The 23,676-nt window shown below is 34.4% G+C and overlaps 1 protein-coding gene across 1 annotated transcript; it reads left to right on the top strand.

The window, feature by feature from the left end:
- Window positions 1–149: 149 nt before the first annotated feature.
- LOC132745062 (E3 ubiquitin-protein ligase parkin-like) lies at window positions 150–22,916 on the top strand (the record flags this gene model as incomplete). Its single annotated transcript, XM_060733897.1, has 9 exons — window positions 150–326; window positions 10,280–10,382; window positions 12,578–12,693; window positions 15,380–15,460; window positions 18,261–18,370; window positions 19,080–19,216; window positions 19,992–20,053; window positions 21,199–21,344; window positions 22,815–22,916. Coding segments are annotated over exons 1-9 (1,034 nt in total), but the record flags the coding sequence as incomplete, so codon positions are not given.
- Window positions 22,917–23,676: the final 760 nt, after the last annotated feature.

The following is a 23,676-nucleotide window of genomic DNA, read 5'->3' as shown; positions in this document are numbered from 1 at the left end:
TATAATAGAAAAATTTTATATCAATTAATAAGAGATTTTGTGTAAATGTTTTGTCGTTTGCTTTGGAGACATACATCATAAGAATTTTACAACCAACTTGTCCCTTTTCCCGCGTTAAGTTAGCCATGTTTATTTAGCCAAAAAGGAAAATGTCAACTTCAGTTAATATTCAGCTGGCGAAAAATAAGCAGCAAGTCATTGACATATCTCAAGCAAATTGCATTTTTGATGTTAAAAATGAGCTCTGCAAGAAAACTGGCATGAATACAGAGGAATTTGATTTGCTTTTCTGTGGAAAGCTCCTGCCAGTGGAAACGTCCTTGAAGGTGCTAAAACTTTTTTACCCCACACTAGGGGTCCAAATTAGAGTTGGGTACCGCCAGAAAGAAAATACCACGGTATACCATGGTTTTTTCCTAAAAACTACGGTATAAACCGCGGTATACCACGGATTTTCATTGTATGCTATAGGTTAATTTTTATCCCTAAAATAAGTATCAAGGTAGGCTGGTATAGAATTTCAAATATTAAATTTAAGCAGATCTAGAAAATACAGATTAATCAAAGCATCATTTAACTTTTTTCAATCAGGTACTTTCGCATGTTGACAATCATAAGCTAATTGGGTCATGGATCAGTTCTTGTTTGTTTTTTGTTTTTAGCTCACCTGTCACAAAGTGACAGGGTGAGCTTTTGTGATCGCTTTTCGTCCGGCGTCCGTCCGTAAACTTTTACTTTAAATGACATCTCCTCATAAACCACTAAGCCAATTTCATCCAAACTTCACAGGAATGTTCCTTTGGTGGTCACCTTTAAAAATTGTTCAAAGAATTTAATTCCATGCAGAACTCTGGTTGCCATGGCAGCCGAAAGAAAAAACTTTAAATATCTTCTTTTAAAAAACCATAAGAGCTAGAGCTTAGATATTTGGCATGAAACATCTTCTAGTGAGTGTCTACCAAGTTTGTTCAAATAAAAGCCCTGGGGTCAAAATTGGCCCCGCCCCGGGGGGGTCATTGATTTTCCCTATATGCATATAGTAAAAACTTAAAAAATCTTCTTTTAAAGAACCCAAAGAGCTAGAGCTAAGATATTTAGCATGAAACATGTTCTAATGGGTGTCTACCAAGTTTGTTCAAATAAAAGCCCTGGGGTCAAAATTGGCCCCGCCCCGGGGGGTCATTGATTTTCCCTGTATGCATATAGTAAAAACTTAAAAAATCTTCTTTTAAAGAACCCAAAGAGCTAGAGCTAAGATATTTAGCATGAAACATGTTCTAATGGGTGTCTACCAAGTTTGTTCAAATAAAAGCCCTGGGGTCAAAATTGTCCCCGCCCCAGGGGTCATTGATTTTCCTTATATGTGTATAGCAAAAACTTAAAAAATCTTCTTTGAAAAAACCCAAATAGCTAGAGTTAAGACATTAAGCATGAAACATGTTTTAGTGAGTGTCTACAAAGTTTGTTCAAATAAAAGACCTGGGGTCAAAACTGGCCCGGCCCCAGGGGTGTCATTGTTTTTAACTATATGTGTATAGTAAAAACTTTAAAAAAAATCTTCTTTTAAAAAGCCCAATGAGCTAGAGCTTAGATGTTTAGCATGAAACATCTTCTTATTGGTGTCTACCAAGTTTGTGCAAATAAAAGCCCTTGGGTTAAATTGGCTCTGCAACGTTGGGGGGGTGGGGGGGGGGGGGGCCTATATACAGGTGAGCGACTTCAGGGCCATCATGGCCCTCTTGTTTTTATTACATATTGGTCTCTTTCAACATTTAACAACTGTTATATAAATTGCATAGTTAAAATGGAAAAATAAAATGTTTTTATTGCTTATTGATTAATAGAATAATAGGTCAAATGCACGTTAGCCGATGACAAATATTTATTTGTCGGTTAATTTTATAACAGAGTCCCAGCTGTTATTGTAATTTTTTTATTGCAAGGGCTAAGTATTTAATTAATCTGTGTCAAAAACCAAAACAAACATGTACCCCAAAAGCAAATTAAAATTATCACATAGAAAACAGCTGACCATGTTACTGCTTAATTAATATTCATTAGTTGAACGAACATTACTTTTAATCCAGTTTCTACGCCGTTCTATAATTAGTTAATTGCCATGCGCATGCAGTAAGTGCGTGACGTAAGGAAAACCCCTAGCCTGATTGGTCGCTATTTATATAAATACTTAAAATAGTAACATCCTAATTTTATGCAAGGAATGTCCTCATGAATTATCAATCTTTACGATTAGTTTTCGTATCAAATAAGCGATATTTGGACAAGTAATAAAATGTAAGTCGACAATTCTTGCTTCTTCAACTGAGATCATGCCAGTCGACAATTCTGGCTTACATGCGGTAATCGATAAAGCATTCAATTTTCGCTAAGAACTATCGAAGAATGATAATAGTCGGCGAAAGTTGTTTGCAAAAAGGTTTACTCAAAGAAACATTAACATATACAACAGAAAAAGTTTTTTAATTTAGTACATTTTACGGATCTGTAATTGCTTTAAATTAGAGCTAAAAGTACTGGTTTTCCAGGTCTGTACCGCGGTATGTACCACAGATGTCTCAGACCGTGGTTTACCGGTATACCGCTTAAACCACGCACCTCTAGTCCAAATGCATTCAAATCTTAATAAATTGTATATTTGTCAACCCTTATTAGATTATTTAATGTAAATGTAGAATAAAATAAAAATGTTTGTTTGAAAAAATCAGCAGACCCTCAAAATCACCTTGCAAGTTATTCCCTTTCATACATTTGTATATATTATCACATAATCATTTTGACGGTATATATTATTTTCCACGATCATGGTCAATTTTAAGCTTCATTGTTGATGTAAAGCACTCAATATGTAGAGTAAATACTTTTCTCCATTTACAAAATCTTGCGACATATTCAAAGGTGGCTCTCAGCTTTGCCGTACTCTAATGCAGTGCACTTTGAATGTAGGCACAGTGTAATTCAAATCAATTTGAAGGACCCTGATGGTAACCAGCATATTTCCAAATGCTTCCCACTAGAGACAGACTGGTTTTCACGTTCTATGCATGATGCATTTGAATATGACAAAGTCGAGGGCCATGTTTGAATTTGTTGAAACATTTTGTAAATGGAGTAAGAATGTGAAAGTTTTAATATTATTTCGCAATGGGTTCAGTCCAACGCCACACTCTCCCTGGACAGTTTAAATAGCAGTGCAGGTACTATCCAGGATTAGTGTGTCCACTTTTCGAAGTAAGAAAGTGGAAGTATTGGCATGACCCACTTGTTTGTGTCTGTTTACCTTTTTTGGTGAAGTTTTTGTTTGTCATTAAGGTGACAACAGACACTTTCCGTGGTACTCACATAAATGTCATTTAAACCAACTTATTTTAGTAATAATTGTTATTTATTTAATCTTTGTGCATTAAATGTCGCTGATCATCATAAAAAATAACATATTTGAAAAAAATGCCTTTGTAAATGATTGATTTTTAATAAAAATCCTAAAATTTTAAAACGTCATATCAAAGTCATTTTTTATTTTTTTGTTATCAAACTTTTGGAAAATAAACATACTTATAATATCTGGGGAACCGTGTCTCAAATTTTTTCTATCTTTTCTCAAAAAAATATTACGTAACGTCAAACAATTTATGCGACTTTTTTCACCATACATATTACGTAATTAAAGATAATTAAGTCGCTGATTGAGCAAACAAAAATCCCTGACACGGTTCCCTCGGTAAATGAATTCCCTTTCATGTGCTTTAAACCGCATGTTAATTGCTTGATTATTAAAAAGTTATGCCGATTCAAAGTTAGTCCGACCCGCATCAAACGAAGTGTCATAAATCGGCTGTTCTCTCTCGGACCCCTACGTTTCCAGCGAAATAATTGCATAATACACAAATATCGCACCAGAAAGGGTCACAGGTTGCGGTAACATACTCTAACAACATTTTATGACCCAGTGACATCTGACCAATTAAAAAGTTGCTGATTAATATCAGTTTATAACAGAAATTTCTTCAAATCTTAACGTGATTTACTGTCCGTCTGGTATCGGTCCCACATGTCACGTGACCTTCAGTAAAATTTGAGGCACTCGGTGGGGGGAAATGGAACGTATTTACGCACCGCTAGCGGGGTATTTAATTGTTTCACTTTTTGAAGTTTCATCAGCATTATTATTATATTTATACCAGTGTCACTCTGTCTGTGTATTCGTGTATGGAAATTCCAGTCAAAATATAAATTTAAAATAATAAAAATCTGAGCTTTCTGACGGTTATTTTAAAGGCCATGGGTAGATGTACAAATAAGAACGGGATATTTTATATTTTTTCCTCCAAATTGATATAAAATGCTTCACATATTTTAATAGAAATAAAAAGGTATCACTCGATCAATTATGAAATGATCTTCTTGACTTTATTATTCATGAAAATAATCTATGCACGGTATAGATATCAAGTTTCTACTGGGATATACAAATAAATTCCATACTTTGTCAAGGTTTATTAGAACTGTGTTCGATTTTTACTGGCGAACAATTTATTCAAAGCATTCACTGATAATATAATTTAATATCTTTTTTTATTGATTCATAGAGAAATAAATATCCTTAAAAATCTAAAAATGGTTTAGAAATTTGTCAGGGACACCGTACCACAAAGTCATATAGGCGTTTCACATAAAAAAATGTTGTTTGTTTTTTTTTGTTGTTTTCCTTGACATTGTTAGAAAAACGAGTTGAATGTAAAAAGCAAGTTGTTGAATCCGTACAAAAGTCCAAAACTCAATGTAATATCTATCAGATTAACGGACAGACAAATTATTTTACACATTATGGATAATTTTAGCAACTATATTTTTTTTATCAACCCGTGGGTCGTAAACGATTTGCCGCTATGCTTAATTATTTTATGTTTTCATACATTATGTTACGTACATTGGCCGACAATCTTTTATTTTATAAAAATGCAAATAAAAGGTAGACGATATTTATAAAGATGCAGGGTATTTGTACGATACATGAATTACGAGCAGTATGGACGGTAATTCAACGATATATGGAACTACCGATTATCCCTCATTGATGCCCTCAACAGGGGGCGGAGGGCGTTATCGATAATTGACAGAATTACGAGAATAGCAGATAAAAATGGTACAGATACCGTTTTAAAACGTTTAAAAACACATTTTTTGGACTAACTGCTTCCAAAATTAAATCACGAATGTGTTCAGAAAAGGTTGATAAATCTACTAAGCAAAAAATCTCATTTTCGGTATTTTCAGTGATAATTGACTCCGTTGTCACCTTAACTTAAATAAATACTACTAAGCTATAACATTGAAACTTCAAATGTGGATACACTTTATTCTACTTGTCAGATCAAAAGGTGAATGCCACTGTGACCTTAAATATATAATAAATAAAGGACAATTTTCTCAGAAACTATTAAAGCTATTTACTTGGTTTTAGGGCGCTGCTCCTTGGACAGTTCTTGTTTACCTAATGGCAATTATCTACACATCCTCACACTGGGAGCAAGTAGAACTACTGGTTGTTGGTAGAAGAGCTATGTGCTATTTTTGACTAAATAAAAGGGTAACAGTGTCACAAACATGCATTCCCTTTTTATGCTCCCCGAAAACGTCCGTCCGTCCGTACATACGTCCCGAATTCGTGTCCGGCCCATAACTTCATTATCTGAAGTCGGATTTTAAAAATATTTCACAGAAATGATCACCATATTGAGACGACGTGTCTCGCGCAACATTTGGGTCGCTACCTTGAAGGTCAAGGTCACAGCATGACCTTGCAGCAAAATCGTGTCCGGTCCATAACTTTGTTATTTGAAGTCGGATTTTAAAACTTTTTCACAGAAATGATCACCATATTGAGACAACGTGTCGCGCGCAACATTTGGGTCGCTACCTTGAAGGTCAAGGTCACAGCATGACCTTGCAGCAAAATCGTTTCTGGTCCATAACTTTTGTTATTTGAAGTCGGATTTTAAAAATATTTCACAGAAATGATCACCATATTGAGACGATGTGTCGCGCGCAACATTTGGGTTGCTACCTTGAAGGTCAAGGTCACAGCATGACCTTGCAGCAAAATCGTGTCCGGTCCATAACTTCATTATTTGAAGTCTGAATTTTAAAATATTTCACAGAAATGATCACCATATTTGAATCGACGTGTGTCGCGCGCAACATTTGGGTCGCTACCTTGAAGGTCAAAGGTCACAGCATGACCTTGCAGCAAAATCGTTTCTGGTCCCATAACTTTGTTTATTTGAAGTCGGATTTTTAAAAATATTTCACAGAAATGATCACCATATTGAGACGATGTGTCGCGCGCAACATTTGAGTTGCTACCTTGAAGGTCAAGGTCACAGCATGACCTTGCAGCAAAATCGTGTCCGGTCCATAACTTCATTATTTGAAGTCTGATTTTAAAAATATTTCACAGAAATGATCACCATATTGAGACGATGTGTCGCGCGCAACATTTGGGTCGCTACCTTGAAGGTCAAGGTCACAGCATGACCTTGCAGCAAAATTGTGTCTGGCACATAACTTCATTATTTGAAGTCGGATTTTACAACTATTTCACAGAAATGATCACCACAATGAGACATTGTGTCGCGCGCAACATTTGGGTTGCTACCTTGAAGGTCAAGGTCACGGCAAAATCGTGACAGCAAAATCGTGTCAGGCCCATAACTTCTTTACTGGAAGTCGGATTTAACAACTATTTCTCAGAGATGATCACCATATTGAATCGACGTGTCGCATGCAACATTTGGGTCGCTACCTTGAAGCAAAATCATGTCCGGCGCATAACTTCGTTATTTGAAGTCGGATTTTACAACTATTTCACAAAAATGATCACCATATTGAGACAATGTGTCGTGCACAATATTTGGGTTGTTTTTACACTTTGAACTTTGTCTGTGACATAACTCTGACACAACAAGAGGTATACCTTCCTGTGTCCAAAACCTATTCGGGGAGCATCCCCCGGTTCAACCGGCTCTTGTATTCAGAAGGATTGATACCAGGCTACTGATGTAAGATATATGATTGTTCATGAAGTGGTTGCAGCATAAATGTCTCCTTATGTTACAACTCCTACCCGGCTCACTAGACACAAGATTCCCTTTCTTACAGACTAAATGTATACTCCATGCAACTATAAGTCATTTTTTTACCAGTAGACAGATGTTTCACTCCCAAGAAGATTCACATCAAGATGTTTCACTCTCAAAGTGAAAGATTTGGCATTCTTTTCACCCAGCAACCATCATACATTAAAATTCTCCTCTGGCCAATGTTGTACAAGCCCCTACCCTGGATCAGTTTTGGCAAGGGGTAACTGAACTATCCCATTAGTTCCGAGCCTTCTTAACAGTTTAACTGTATATCTAACTTTTTATTAACATTATCAATTTGTTATGAATTTCTCACAAATACATTATTTGTGTTATTATTTTTTTTTTCATTTAATGCCCTGCACTGACATGCAGTCACTGCACCTGCACAAAATACTTGAAAGGGCGTGATGCAGTTTCAGTACAGAATAGATAGATAACCTTTATTGATGAGTTAAATTGACATAGCCTTTTATTGATGGGTTAAATTGAATTTCATTGAATGTATGTTTTCTTGTCATTTCCAAAAATGTGTTGCAATCAAGACACAGGTTTGTAGCTCATGTTCAGGGTCACACTTAGATTTCAAACATAATATTTCTCAAAAGTGCATGAATGGTTGTGTCCAAGATTGATTTGGAAATAACTTTGCATAAATGTGTATGCAGCATATGTAGTGCATTAGAGCCAGTTTAGCAGTCCAAAAGTCAAGGTAACACAGTACTTGGATCTCAGTGTCATAATGGGATAATGCAATAATGTCAGTTTCTTTCATACATTATACCAATAGTAAACATTTTAGTTATATCAGGGCCTTTTTTTAGTTATTTTAAGTTTAAAATGGGGGAAAATTGCGGAGCATTCAGGGAAATTTGAGAAATTTCTAAAGTTGAAAAAGTACCCCTCATCTAAAATTTGAATGACAGTTAATGAATGCCTGCTGAAGCATTAACATAATAGGTTGAAGGTCTAAAAATTGCCTCTGTAAGCAATGTCTAATAGTCAGAGGTGAGTCATTAGATGATCAACCAGTGAACATTAAAGGATGTAAATGTTAGACTTGCTATGCTACACATATTTCTGTACCTAAATGGCGAACTGAGGGTCATTGGTTGTGACATTTAATAATGTTTTTAGCTCACCTGTCACAAAGTGACAGGGTGAGCTTTTGTGATCGCTTTTCGTCCGGCGTCTGTCCGTCCGTCCGTAAACTTTTACTTTAAATGACATCTCCTCATAAACCACTGAGCCAATTTCATCCAAACTTCACAGGAATGCTCCTTTGGTGGTCACCTTCAAAAATTGTTCAAAGAATTTAATTCCATGCAGAACTCTGGTTGCCATGGCAACCGAAAGAAAAATCTTTAAATATCTTCTTTTAAACAACCCTAAGAGCTAGAGCTTAGATATTTGGCATGAAACATCTTCTAATGAGTCTGTACCAAGTTTGTTCAAATAAAAGCCCTGGGGTCAAAATTGGCTCCGCCCCAGGGGGTCATTGATTTTCCCTTTATGCATATTGTAAAAACTTAAAAAAATCTTCTTTTAAAGAACTGTAAAGCTAGAGCTTAGATATTTGGCATGAAACAAATCTTCTAGTAAGTGTCTACCAAGTTTGTTTCAAATTAAAGCCCTGGGGTCAAAATTGGCCCGCCCCGGGGGTCATTGATTTTCCCTATATGCATAAAGTAAAAACTTAAAAAATCTTCTTTTAAAGAACTGTAAGAGCTAGAGCTTAGATTTTTGGCATGAAACATCTTCTAGTGAATGTCTACCACCAGTTTGTTCAAATAAAAGCCTGGGGTCAAAATTGGCCCCACCCAGGGGGCATTGATTTTCCTATATGCATATAAGTAAAAACTTAAAAAATCTTCTTTTAAAGAACCCAAAGAGCTAGAGCTAAGATATTTAGCATGAAACATCTTCTAATGAGTGTCTACCAAGTTTGTTCAAATAAAAAAGCCCTGGGGGGAGTCAAATTGGCCCCGCCCGGGGGGGACGGTGGTTCATTTGGATTTTCCTTATATGCATATAGTAAAAACTTAAAAAATCTTCTTTTAAAGAACTGTAAGAGCTAGAGCTTAGATATTTGGCATGAAACATCTTCTAGTAAATGTCTACCAAGTGTGTTCAAATAAAAGCCCTGGGGTCAAATTGGCCCCGCCCCAGGGGGTCATTGATTTTCCCTATATGCATATAGTAAAAACTTAAAAAATCTTCTTTTAAAGAACTGTAAGAGCTAGAGCTTAGATATTTGACATGAAACATCTTCTAGTGAATGTCTACCAAGTTTTTTCAAATAAAAGCCCTGGGGTCAAAATTGGCCCTGCCCCGGGGTGTATCATTGATTTTCCCTATATGCATATAGTAAAAACTTAAAAAATCTTCTTTTAAAGAACCCAAAGAGCTAGAGCTAAGATATTTAGCATGAAACATGTTCTAATGGGTGTCTACCAAGTATGTTCAAATAAAAGCCTGGGGTCAAAACTGCCCCGCCCGGGGGTCATTTTTTTTTTCCTTATATGTGTGTAGCAAAAACTTAAAATCTTCTTTGAAAAACCCAAATAGCTAGAGTTTAGATATTAAGCATGAAACATCTTAAGTAAATATGTAAAAAGTTAAAGTTTGTTCAAATAAAAGCCCGGGGGTCAAAACTGGCCCTGCCCCAGGGGTGTCATTGTTTTTAACTATATGCATATAGTAAAAAACTTAAAAAATCTTCTTTTAAAAAACACTGGAATGAGCTAGAACTTAGATGTTTAGCATGAAACATCTTCTTATGGGTGTCTAACCAAGTCTGTTCAAATAAAAGCCCTTGGGTAAAAATTGGCCCTGGGGGGGGGGGGGGGGGCTATATACAGGGAGCGACCTCAGGGCCATCATGGCCCTCTTGTTGTGATATGTGCTACAAGCATTTCAAATAAGCTGAAAGCCTCTGTACTTTTTTTGTTTAATTGATGAACAAAAAAAATAAATGAAAGTCATATGCTACTCACTCAAGTGAACATATCAAAAACAGAGAATTATCAGTTTATTTTTCCATGTAAAGGAATTATATTTGTAAAATGACATCAAGATATTATAATTAAAGCAATCATTTTTCTGGTGTTTTTTTTCAGGACTTGAATCTCGGTCAAGGTAGTGTTCTTCACTTGTATAGAGTTGGGTCTGCTGCACAGTCAGAGCCATTGTTGTCAGTTAGGCAGAATAGTAGTAGATCGGGTTAGTTTTATACTTATTGAAATGAATTTCTATGAAGTTTGAAGAAAAAAAATCAGTTTAAATGACAGTTTTTAGCTCGACTATTCGATAAGAATAAGTAGAGCTATTGCAGTCACCCGAGCGTCGGCGTCGGCGTAACCACTTATGTTAAAGTTTTTGTAATAGTTCAAATATTTTCAAAGTCCATAGACATATGGCTTTGAAACTTTGCACACTTGTTTACCATCATGACCCCAACCTGTAGACAGGAGGAGGTAACTCTATCAAGCATTTTGACAGAATTATGCCCCTTTTTCAACTTAGAATTTACGTTAAAGTTTTTGTAATAGTTCAAATATTTTCAAAGTCCATTGACATATGGCTTTGAAACTTTGCACACTTGTTCACCATCATGACCCCAACCTGTAGACAAGAGGAGGTAACTCTATCAAGCATTTTGACAGAATTATGCCCCTTTTTCGACTTAGAATTTACGTTAAAGTTTTTGTAATAGTTCAAATATTTTCAAAGTCCATTGACATATGGCTTTGAAACTTTGCACACTTGTTCACCATCATGACCCCAACCTGTAGACAAGAGGAGGTAACTCTATCAAGCATTTTGACAGAATTATGCCCCTTTTTCGACTTAGAATTTACGTTAAAGTTTTTGTAATAGTTCAAATATTTTCAAAGTCCATTGACATATGGCTTTGAAACTTTGCACACTTGTTCACCATCATGACCCCAACCTGTAAACAGGAGGAGGTAACTGTATCAAGCATTTTTTTTACTATCAAGCACTAAGAATAGTCGAGCGTTGCTGTCCTACCGACAGCTCTTGTTTAACTTTTAATGAGCATGGAAGGACATACAGGTGTATCAAAATGCGTTTGCAAAAATGTTGGAAACCCGGAAGCAAAAGAAAAAAAATATGTTGGAGATTATAAATATGTTGCAGTTTATAAACTGTTGGAATTTAGCGGCAGTGATTACAAACGTATTATTTAATTTATAGAATCGGGCATGACTGCAATATTGAAATGCAGTTTGATTTATTATACTGCTGGGTTTTTAATTCAGAGAAATTCATAAGATTGGTTCAGTACTGTAATATTGAATAATTTTTAAATTCTTTAAATCTACACACACAAACCATTTACCCCAATGCTTACAAAAAATAATTTCAGCAGTTTAAAATTTGACTAAAGTAAAAGTGGCAAAACTTTAATTTTAAAGCTATTATTTCTAGGCACAAGAGATGTATTCAATCATTTAGTTTTATGTTAATATATAAAACTTGTTGTGTAATTTAATTTTTTGATGACATTTAATTTCATGAAGCACTAAAAAACATGAGTGGTAGATTTATCGCTTTAATGATGGACATTACATGTTTCAAAAGCAGGCTAAGTAAACATTGTGCATTTATCTAATGAATATTCATACAATGTATCCAAACATCATTTGATAGAGCATTTTCTGAATATAAATACATGTATCAATAACGTGACATTCAGTGTTAATATGTACATGTACTTTAAAGCGGCATGCCTGCAGATGTCGAACCAAAATATTTAAAGAAAAATTAACTTAAGTAAAATGTACAAAGATTTTGAGAAAAATAAAATGATGTAAGATTCAAGTAAGAATTTACATGTTATAATATTATGTGTTTAATGACAGATTTTGCATTACCTATCACCATACCGGTATATTGTACTGAGTGACTAAAGCAGTAAAGATTACTTTTCCATATTATGACCTATTTTTGGTAATTTTTGTAGATTTTAATTGATGTTTGCAATGTGTAAATCACTTTCTTGGTTTGTTTGACAGTATTTTACTTTTTAATACAACTTTAAAATATTCATGAAAATAAGCAAGAACCTGGAGGCCTGCTGCTTTAATAATATATATAATTATAGTTTTTGTATTTCGTGGAAATTGATCTTTTGAATCCTACGACATATACAACAGATGTTACCTGATTCTAAATGGAAACTCCCTACAAAATATTGTTTCGTTTTAGTGTTATCAGATGAAATGACAAAATCTGAAGGTGTATGTAGCAGTGTGTTGTTAAAACATAAAGTTTTTTTTTCTGTTTCCATAGAAATACAAACATGTTACATTTGTTTGAAAATTAGCTTTGTATAATTATGAATTTAAACGTTTGTTATGCAGTGTGTATTTTAATTGAGAAATTGATTACAGCAGTAAACAAGAGATACCAGTATTACGTGTACTGTAAGACATGCTGCGGATTATACCCGGGCAAATTACGAGTTCGTTGTGTTAACTGCATGGAGGGCTCAATTTTACTAAACAAGGTATTTAATATATATTTTCGTTTTAATTGTACATTGTCATGTTAAATCATTTTGTATCAAACAAGACTTAGTGTTGGCTATAACAACTGTATATCAATTGATTGTGATTGAATTATACCCTTTGAGAATTTGTAAGATTTTTAGTTAAACAATTTTTTAGATTGCTCGGGGTAAATCTTTACAATTATTGAGTCAAAACTCACAGATTTTTCACAGAAATTATTCCATTTAAAACTATGGAATTTCCTATGTAGTTCTTTGTTTTTATTGGTCATTGCTTATATGCATATATATAGGGGTGTCATCGATTCAATCGATATCGGTGTATCAACGATCTTTGTTATCCGATTCGATATCGATTCCATTTTTTAAATATCGGATATCGAATGCACATATATTTCTAGCTAAAGAGACTTCAGCGAACAGGTTTTATAGAACTGATAGACCTGTTTACTGTCGCAAAACGTCAAAATAAAAGCGACATATAAAGTTATGGAAGCCAGAAACATTTTTTTTCTAAAATGAAAACGTAAATCAATGCCAAAGTTACCTCCAAGTGTCTCTTAACGAATGCTGCCTAATTTCGTTGTAATCTCGCACGTCTGCTAAGTGGATGTCAAGACCCCTCAATTCAGATTTTAAAAAGGGAAAATGCCAAGAAAAAATTGTCAGTGTTTCTTTGTAAAAATTATGATTACAAAATGTTAAACTTTAATAAATATTCAGGTTCTAAACACTATAATTTGCCAGTTAAACTCGGCTTAATTGGAACGGCAAGGACGGGATTTAGCATGATCAGTAACTAGGTAATAGCAACAACAACAACAAAAGTAAAATGGAAAAGGCTTTAAACTTTATAGTTACTATAGTCATTAGTTTTCATTTATAGCTATATGATAAAAAAAGAAACAAATTATTCGGTTTTCATAGTTTATCTTTTTTGCATTTGTCTTAATATAACTGCTTTGTCAGTGTCCTTAGGAAACATTAATTTAAAAAGACTTGAAAGCTAAAATTTAGCCTGGCAATCGATATATCGCTGTATCGCTGATAATTCATTACCGATATATCGATACAAAAATCCTTATCGATGACACCTCTACATATATACAGATTTATTAAAAGATGTTGTGATGAAATACATTAGAAAATAAATTTGAGAGAAATAACCAAATAATCTTTTTAAACAATTTTTATGATCCTTGGCTATTCAACCTATTATTAGTAATTTTAAAATTAAATGAAAATCTATTAAAAGGTATAGTTATATCTATTGAAATATTTTTTGTAAAATTAAGTTGTTTTCATATACAAGGTGATGTGGTTTCTTATGGTAAATTTTCAGTGACGTAAGAATGTCTCTGTTATTCAACACATGAATATTATATTAAAACAGAATAAAAATATTTCTTTTTCAAAATATTTTACTAGTTTATAGTTTTAACCGTTTGCAATAAATTCTTGTAGGAATTGTGCAATATTCTGTTAGGAAAGCTTAGCATATATCTTTGTAGTCTTACTAATTGTACGATGTGTTAAGATATTGTGCTATTTCGTGTATGGTCAATATCTTCCATCTAGAAGCAAGATTCTGACCCAGAGCAAATATATTGCAGAATCTAGCTTTGGTAGGTCTAAATATTTTGACTAATTTTTTCATACACATATTTTGAAAGTTACCTCAATGAACTACAGGCAACAGGTATAAATATAGCTTTATACAGTGTAAAACATGGCATTTTCTGATAATACTGATTTTCCTTGCATAGTTATCGTCAATCCTGCTTGTGGAGAGCTCAACATAGTTGTCACCTTATGACCATCCGGTGTATGTGCATGTGTGCATCCATCTGGATTATTCTTGTATGGGCTGTAACTCTATCATTAATTGGTAGAATTTCAAATAACTTAGCAAAAATGTTCACAATAATGAGACGACATGTCATATTCAAGAACTGTGTGGCTATGTCAAAGGTCAATGTCATACTTTAAATGCAAAAAAAAATGGTCTCAAACATCTTGTCAGTACATTAACTCTATCACTAGCTGTAGAATTTCAAATAACCTAGCACAAATGTTTAACATTATGAGATGGCGTGTCATGCTAGGTCTTACTTCCTACTGGATTTTGCTTATCCAGGTCATAACTCTGTCTTTAGTAGGCAGCATTTCAAATAACTTTGCACAAATGTTCACAATGAGATGCAAGAACCATGTGGGTAGGTCAAAGGTCAAGGTCATACTTCAAGGTCAAATGCAAAAAATAATGGCCTCAAACAGCTTGTCCGCACCATAACCCTATCACTAGCAGGGGGAATTTCAAAATTTTTAATAATCTGGCACAAATGTTCAAAATCATCAAATGTTCAAAATCATGAGATTGGGTATCGCTGGCAAGAACGGTGTGGCTAGATTGAAGGTCAAGGTCTTACTCTCAGGTCAAATGCAAAACAATAGTCTCAAACAGCGTATCCCCACCATAAATCTATCACTACCTGGTGGAATTTCAAAAACCATGCACAGATGTTCAACATCATGAGACAACCTGTCATGCACAAGAACAGATTGACTAGGTCAAAGGTCAAGGTCAGATGTAACCTAGGGCATGGCATGTTGCCCTTGCACATATAGCTTTGAAAAGAAAACAAAATGAAATATAACAGCGTTGAAATGTTTATATTGCCAGGAACCAAGTAACTGGGATGATGTCCTTGTTGCAGGGAGATTGAATGGTCACTGTACCACCTGTGATGATACAACTATTGCTGTAAGTCCTAGTATATATTATCCCTGTCTTGTTCCCCCAACCACTCTTGTACTGAAGTTAATGTAATTTAGTGATAGTCTCTGTTTATCATTGGAGCGTCCATGGCCGAGTGGTAGACTTCAAACCACTTGCCCCTCACCGTTGTGGGTTCGAATCCCGACAGGGACTTGCTATCCAGCAAGCTTATGGAACATCGGTGGTTCTACTCAGGTGCCTGTTCGTGCCTGAAATAATGCACGGAAGGGCATCTGAGGTCTTCCTCCACCAGTAAAGCTGGAACGTCACCATATGACCTATAATGTGTCAGTGTGACCTAAAACCCAAATTAAACAAACAAACAAACTGTTTAATATCATGGTGATATTTGAACTGTACTCGAGTATGTTTTAAAATCCAATTTGCATCCTTGTTAAGATTGAGTGTTTATTATTGCTAAACGTAATTTCATCTTGCTAAAAAATTATCTGTTGAAGATTGTGTGGTGCAAAACTGTTGATATACTGTAAAGTCATTTGATTTTGTATGCATGATGAAGTTTTGTGGTTTTGTCACAAAGTACATTTTGTGGCTTCTTAAATTCGTGGATTGTCTATGTTTTCAAACAAATGCAAATAATGTAATGATTTTATAACCAACAAAATGAAATTTGTTTGATGTAGAATAAATAAATTGACCTTCCCACGAAAAGAATGCAACTTAGTGTCCCATGAATAATAATGATTTTGGAGTAAGCTCTAATTTAATAAATTCTTGATGGAGTGTTTTTTATGCTCCCCGAAGGGTGGCATATAAAATCACACCATCCGTCTGTCTGTCCATCCGTCTGTCCCCACTTCATTTGTGTCCTGACTGCTTTTTACTTGCACCCATGCATGTTGCGTCCAAGACCCATGTCCCTACCTCAAAGGTCAAGGTCAAACTTATAGTTTGAAGGTACTCATTCTCTCAAGAAGAGTTTGAAGATACACATTCATGTCCAAACTGTAACTTTGTCATACATGGAAGGATTTTAAAATAACATGGCACAAATGTCTACAATATCAAGACGATGTGTTGTGGCTAAGCTCATGTCCGTTCATCTGTTGTGCGTCCCCATTTACACAACAATCATGTCAAGACTGTAACTTTGTCATTCATCGAGGGATTTTGAAATAACTTGGCACAAATGTCTATAACATGACAACATTGTGACGCGTCCAAGAACCATGGCCCTTGTTCAAAGGTGAAGGTCACAGATATTTAGAATGTTCACTCTTTCACAATTAGAGATTATAGGTACACACATTTGTGTCTGGACTATAACTTTGTCATTCATTGAAGAGTTTTAAATAACTTGACACAAATGTCTACCACATCAAGATGATGTGTTGTGTGTAAGACCCATGTTCCTACCTCCAAAGTCAAGGTCACTCTAATAGTTTGAAGGTACTTATGCCCAAAAGAAGAGTCTGAAGGTACACATTTATTTATAATATAATAGTTTCCAAACTGTAGCATTGTCATGCATAGAAGGATTTTAAATAACTTTGCATAAATGTCAACCACATCCCGATGATGTGTCGCATCCAAGACCCTTGTCCCAACGTGTTAAGTTCGCTATAAATAGCACTTCATTTCACAAGAACAATATTAAGAAATAAATTACTTTCATTCTCTTTTCTTTTCATAATACCTGCATGCTTAAGAAACCTTTTATGGGCATTTCGTCACTTGTCTGACAGCTCTTGTTTAAATTTTGTTGATTAGCCTTAATTTAAGTTTGAATTGAAAGCAGCGTTTTTTTCTCTACTTTGGGAATGGTGCCGGTACCTGAGACTGATTGGGAAAAAATGCGTTATTTTGACTAAAATTGGGAATTTTTTTAATGCATTTTTTGAGCTACAAATGAGATTAGACATCATGAATAAAGATAGCTAACAGCTTCTACTGTCTAGATAGAACTATTGAGTGGTGATTTATATGAATATGTTGGATTTAAATGATTTGAGAAAAATCACTTTGCCTTGTGGGCATTTTGAACAGTCATTTTGGGAATTTAACATTGGAAATTGGGAATTTTAATGTCTATTTTCTTTTGGGAATGGTACCGTTTTAGGGTAGTAGTTATATAAAGAAAAAAAACACTGGAAAGTGATTAACCTTTGCCACCAATATAGAACCAAGTCAGCATGCTCGCCAAACTTTACCAGATTCTATACTGGTGGTAGGTCAATTGTTGTCTTTTGAAATTTTAAAATTCCTTAACTTTTAATGGAGTGTTCCAAACAAAATATCCATTACAGGAATTTAGCAGGTTAAGATAATATATTAACATACATGTATGGTATCAACTTTTTATTCACGGGACTCATCATTGAACTGTGACAGCTGGATGTGCTTGATTGTAACATGTTTTACATTAATTATAAATTTTATCTAGAAAGGCATCATTTAATTGCTTTTACCTATTGATTTTTCAGAAAAGCGAATCAAAATTTGAAATATGGCCTATGAAAACATACTGAAATTGCTTAAAACAAATTGTATATCAGTTGTCACGATTTTTGTTTATGTGAAAATTATATAAAGCCGCAAAATTAGTCTTTACACACCAGTTGCAAAAGTAACATTGCATGGAGATACTATTATACACCATGAACACTGCAGATTTTGCTAAGTTTGTGGTCATTATTTTTGATACATGATTTATTCAAACCTATTAATGTTTCAACTCGCAGCTTATTCATATAAAGATGATGATTTAATTATATTCCTTCATTGTTGTGAATACTTTAATGGAACAAACACGATATACTTTCAGCAATTTTACTTTAAATGTTGTGAACATGATGGGGAAGAAGAATGTACACCATTGAGATATGTCCGTCCCAACAGACATTGTATAGACTGTGTCACCTGTTCAATAGAATGGTAGGTGTTCTCTCTTGTACATAATTCTGTACAAAAATTAAAAGCATTTCTGTATATCATATCAGTAAAGATGAACACGTTTGCTCTTTCATATTTATAATTTCTTAATGTTACTTTCTTAATTACCCAGGTTTTCAACGAAAACTGGTTATTGTAATGTCGAAGTCGGAGGGTGACGTCAACTTTTGGTTGGCCTATTGGCAGCAAATTTTGTGTGTAGGTAGCTTATATCAGGACGCAACTTGGGATTGCTACCCAGATGTCTGTGATCTAGGTCAATGTTGCTGAGAATATTAATTCAGTCTCCACATAATAAATTGAGTTTGCTTAGACCGATTGACACCAAATTTAGTATGTTGATATCAAGACACAACTTGGGATTGCTACTTAGTTGTCTATTAACAAGGTCAAGGTCACTGTTGCTTAAAAAAAGAAATTCAGTTTTCAGGTAATAGCTTGAGTTTGCTTTGACCAATTTCTTAAATAGACTTGTCCAGCTTCCGTTTTGGAAATGTCCTTTTTCATTTTTTTGGTGGGATATCAAGATAAAGATTTTAAGTTGAGCCAGCAGTATAGAGCCTGGTCAGACTGCACAGACGTGCAGGCTGGCCTGGTTCTACACTGGTGGCAAAGACTTATCACTTTCTGTTCCAGCAGGTTAACTGGGGTTAATAAGCTGGCTCTTGAAGGTTTTATTTTTCTGTTTCAGTTCTCCTGTGATGGTTTATCCTTGTCCAGATAAACATGTGATGTGTATTGACTGTTTCAAATCTTATGCTCAAGTCTCACTAGATCAGAGATCTTTCGTAGAAGATCCAAACATTGGATACTCCTTACAATGTCCAGGTAAGGTGATGTTATACATTTGTTACATTTCTTAGAATTGGTGTATACTACAGTGATTTTTCACCTTTAGGCCTCTTTCCAATGGAAATTTTCTTTAAAACCATGTAGTTTCCCCAAAAGTCTGAACTTACACCATCTTTTTTACTACCCATGTAAGCAATTTTCGCAATAATTCTTCCGGCAATCAAGAGGCTGAGGTCTCTCACAGTCCCAATATAAATGAGAAAAACTACTGATATTTCTTAGAATTTGTACATATTAGACGTCTGCAAATCGTTTACCATCGCATGCACAAATGGTTTTGACACAAAGTAAATTTCTAATAAACTGTGTTCTTAACACTAGTATATATCTCTGATATTTTAAATTTGTTTATTGTTCTTTATGCCCTCACATAAAGGCAGGCAAATTATTACCCACCATTGCTTACACTTCTGTACAAATTCTATAAGGTGTGAGCTAATTAGCAAATTGATTATTAACCTAGAATAACGCATAACTTCAACTGAATATTTTACATTGAATTATAAATAAAATGCAGATTCAACTTAACATTTTATTTTATATTTGGAATTTCAAGAGTTTCTTCATTTATGATAAATTCAGAGGGGTTTGCATTTGCTCTTAGCTGAGTAGGTGCCACTTATAACAGAAAAAAAAATCAATATAGTGTAGTATGAGGACAAGTTATTGGTAATTGTATTGAATTGTCATTGGAAAACTTTAATTACATTCTTGTTTATATTTGAATGTTCATTATCTTTTATTTTGGCAGTTGGTTGTGAAGGTTCTCTGTTAAAAGATATTCACCACTTCAAATTGCTAGGAAAGGAACAGGTAGGAAATTCAATAGCTTCCAACACAAACTAAAATAAATTGTAAAAACTAAACTAAATTCAATATACACAGGGCTCTAGCTAGACCAAATGTGAGGGAGAACTGACTTCTCGCTCAGCTCCTATAAGGGAGGAGTTTGAAGACATATGGTGAAATGAACAAGTGCTTGACGCATTGATTTGATCTATAGAAAGAAGTTTTATCTATTTACTCAGTGATATTCATATTTAAATTATATATAAAAGATGGACGTAACAGTAATACAAATGCAGATTTTTTTCATTTAGTAACATTTTGTATGTTTTTATTAAATGATTGATACATTGCATGAATTATTAGATATAAAATAAATGGACTGTAATCAACTTGTGAACAGCAGATGGTCGTTCTCTTCAATCAAATAAAACAAAAAAATATATTTTCCAAAAAAACGCAAGTTGGTTGCAGTGTATTTAATTCTGTTTTATATATATGATTAATCAGAATTTATATTAATGTTGCGAGTAAGTATACAAAACAATAAAAAATTACTGATCACTAAAACAGATGAATTATACTGCGACTTTAATTACAGCCGTGAATATAAATTCTTTCATCTCACTTTAACAGATGTTTAAATGATCATGGCTGAGGCGTCTTTGGACAAGTTGTTAAAGTTGTTGACTTCAAACCACTTGTCCCTCACCACTAGAGGTCCGAATCCCACTAGGGACTTTAAAATATTTCATGTGAGAAAACTATCCAGCTAGTTCATGGAACATCTGTGGTTCTACTCTGATGCCCGTTCGTGCCTGAAATAATTCAAAGAGGGGCACCTGAGGTCTTTCTCCACCAGTTCAGGTGGAAAGTGGCCATATGACTTCTACTGTGTTGGTTTGACATAAAAACACGACCATTAAGTTGCAAATACATAAGAAAAGATGGCACTGTGGCTGGGATTCAAACTTACAACATCCTGCATATAACCTAAAGTAGCAATGAGACCACTGAGCCAAAGTACCGATTCCATGATGTAGTTTTCATAGGTTATACTTAAAGTTATATAGCAACCAGAACAGTACATAAAACTTGTTGTCTTTCAATAATTCATAAAATTGTAATACTGTAAACTGACATGCTTAATAAAAGGAATGGTTGTGTTACAGTATGAACGATATAAAGATTTTGGTGCGGAAGAGTGCCTGTTACAATCTGGAGGTATACTTTGTCCGAACACTGGCTGTGGCGAGGGGATTATAGTCGAAGATGATGCAAGGAATGTTCAGTGCAGAACATGTCGGGTATGTAACAAGTAGAGTATTTATCTCTTATTTTCTTCGGTAGAGCTGTCATCAAAAGTTACATTGATATTTTTCTGTCAATCAATAATTGATAACATTGAAAAAATTGATAATTTTGATTGATTATTTAACAGGCGGTAAATTATGAAAATTCATTCAAAACATATACAAAAGCAGGGGGCCATGTCTAACACAAAGCTGTTGTTATATAATGGATACATTTCATAGTAGTGATGAGAAAAAAAAATCATACAAAGGATATTTATAAACAGGACACAACATATTTGTATGGATAGAAAATGCATTTTACTAAAATCATTTGACCATGTATGAAAGTGGATAATATATAAGAAATTAGGGGTATTTATCCATGTATTGTCGATATTTGCCATCCGATATTGATGTATCGTAATTATGCTTTGCACTGAATCAATTTTTACTACTTTTTATGTCTTGCTTTTGTTGGATTTTCAAAAATATAGTCATATACAGTGTATAGTCATATGCTAATTTCTAATTGAGGAAGAAGTTAGAAGTTGTCAGACAAATCAGGGCTATTTTTATAGCAGAAAACGCAAAATTTGATTACACTGAATTTTATGGGGATAACTTCATGATTTTAAAGAATTTTCCAGAGGTAAAAAGCCTATAAATGGCCCTTGCTGTGACAGAAAAAAGCCTTATTTAGAGCAACCATCACATTTTCATAGGTTATGGTAGGGTCATTTACATTTGAACTTGTTAATCTTAGTTTAGCGAGGAGGAAGGTAGTCTAGTACTGGTGTAACTCTCCAGGAACAATGGTTAGGAAACTACCCGCCTATATGACTGAAATACTGTTGGAAAAGGCGTAAAATGAAACAAACAAACAAAACAAACTTAGAAGACTTTCTTTTGGTTAACCTTTGTTTTTATCTAATGCATGCTTTCTTGACAATTTAGATGAATGGAAAATTTTTTTGGTTGACTTATAGATGGAGTTTTTGTCGGTCAGTGTAGACAGGAAGTGCACAGAGGTTCTTGCCAGTCCATGATGCATCAGCCCAAGTCAACATGGTAAATTATTTGATTTTTGTATGGTTTTTGATAAAACAAATCTATTTGTAGGTATGTTATTATTAATTTGCTGAATTCATATTGGTCTTTTTATTTGGCTAACAACAGCTGCAGGTTTGAGGTTCATATGAATTCAGCTTCTTAATAGTGTATTCAGCTTCAACTTCAGTCTTTTGGAAGAATAGTCCGGCTGTCTTTCTTGTCCGTGTGTTGGCATTGCACTGGTTAAAGTGTTAATATTAACTTCTTGTACAACATCAGATCTCATCAATCACTATTTGCTTTTAACTTCACACACTTATTTGATATCAAAAACTAATAGTAGTCAAGTATCCAAGTCTCATATCTGCAGTATGATTTTCAATCTTCTTTAGGCATAGTTAATATTTCTCCATTGGATTATATCTATATTTTCACCATTTCAGACAATGGAATGTGGACTCTGAGAGGGCTCTTAGGGCACGATGGGAAGCTGCATCCATGGAAAAACCATACAAGACACCACAAAACCTTGTCCTCACTGTGCTGTAAAAACTGAGAGAAATGGTAGCTATTATTTGTATATCATTTTTCCTAAATACATGGTCAATGCTTGAGGACAGAAATCCAAACATTCATGTTAGCTGTTACTTCATTCAACCTTTTTATCCAGTATACATACTAACTGCATTTATCAGTAACCTTCCACTGTACTGGCATGCGAGCAGTTCCCGTACAGAAGCATTACCCGTATTTTTCATTTAAACGCTTGATTTTTACTTGCATTCTTCAAAAATTCATTTCAAATCAAGCAGATACATAAACGAGACAAAATCTAAGTGTCAGTTCGGCAGTACGTATTTAAAGTCTGATTTTAAATCACTTTCACCTGTGCGTCGTCAAAACGTGACCTTGTTTTCTCTGGGGGATTCCGTCCTGCGCGCATGCGCAAAAAATACTTACACGTGAGGCTTGTTAAAGGTTTTCCACTAATACCACCTGTTTACAAATAAGTAGGCAATGTGATGAAAAAATTGTTTTAATTATCAGAATGTTGACTAATATTACTATAAATAATAATTTTATGGCTTTGATGCGTAAAATATCATGCATACAAGCATGTTACTGCATATGAATGCGTTGGCGGTAACGGTACGGTTAATAGATACCCGCATTTAGTCTACGCTCTTTTTCCTGAATTACATCTATTTATCTCTTAGATAATGGTCTCTTCAACAATTGTAAATGAAAAATAGGTCCGATATAATAAAATTGTATAATTATAATGGGTTAGATTTTATGTACGGG

This window comes from Ruditapes philippinarum, unplaced genomic scaffold (genome assembly GCF_026571515.1).
Source record: "Ruditapes philippinarum isolate M1 unplaced genomic scaffold, ASM2657151v2 ctg11708_1_1_1_1, whole genome shotgun sequence".
NCBI lineage: Eukaryota > Metazoa > Mollusca > Bivalvia > Venerida > Veneridae > Ruditapes > Ruditapes philippinarum.
This window is presented reverse-complemented; position numbering and strand designations above follow the sequence as displayed.